Source organism: Trypanosoma equiperdum (assembly GCF_001457755.1).
Source record: "Trypanosoma equiperdum strain OVI genome assembly, contig: ctg_42, whole genome shotgun sequence".
In the NCBI taxonomy this organism is placed as follows: Eukaryota; Euglenozoa; class Kinetoplastea; order Trypanosomatida; family Trypanosomatidae; genus Trypanosoma; species Trypanosoma equiperdum.
In genome coordinates, this window is record NW_027124343.1 from 8,029 (window position 1) to 8,294 (window position 266).

Sequence of the window (266 nt, forward strand, 5' to 3'; positions counted from 1 at the left end):
ACTTTAGCAGCTGACAAAACGGTTAGGAGAATTGTGCGGAACTGCAACCCTGACTTCCACGAACTAGATGACATAAATGACGACCAGAAAGCAAAAAAGTTAGTAGAATACATAACAACAGCTTACGGTGATGACATAAATGACTTTGTTAGAAATTTAATAACGAAGCTCTAAGAAGATAATATCGCATCCATGCTAGACGGAAAACCATAAAATAAGAGAATCAACGACTTTATATCAGCCGCAAACATGGCATCAACTTTAAG

At 37.2% G+C, this 266-nt stretch overlaps 1 pseudogene across 1 annotated transcript in view; it reads left to right on the top strand.

The window, feature by feature from the left end:
* The window catches only part of TEOVI_000180600:pseudogene, a 1,348-nt pseudogene that overhangs the window by 846 nt on the left and 236 nt on the right, over window positions 1–266 (top strand). The window contains 2 exon segments of the mRNA in view: window positions 1–264; window position 266. The exon segment at window positions 1–264 is cut by the window's left edge and continues 846 nt beyond it; the exon segment at window position 266 is cut by the window's right edge and continues 236 nt beyond it. Coding sequence covers window positions 1–264; window position 266 — 265 coding nt within the window.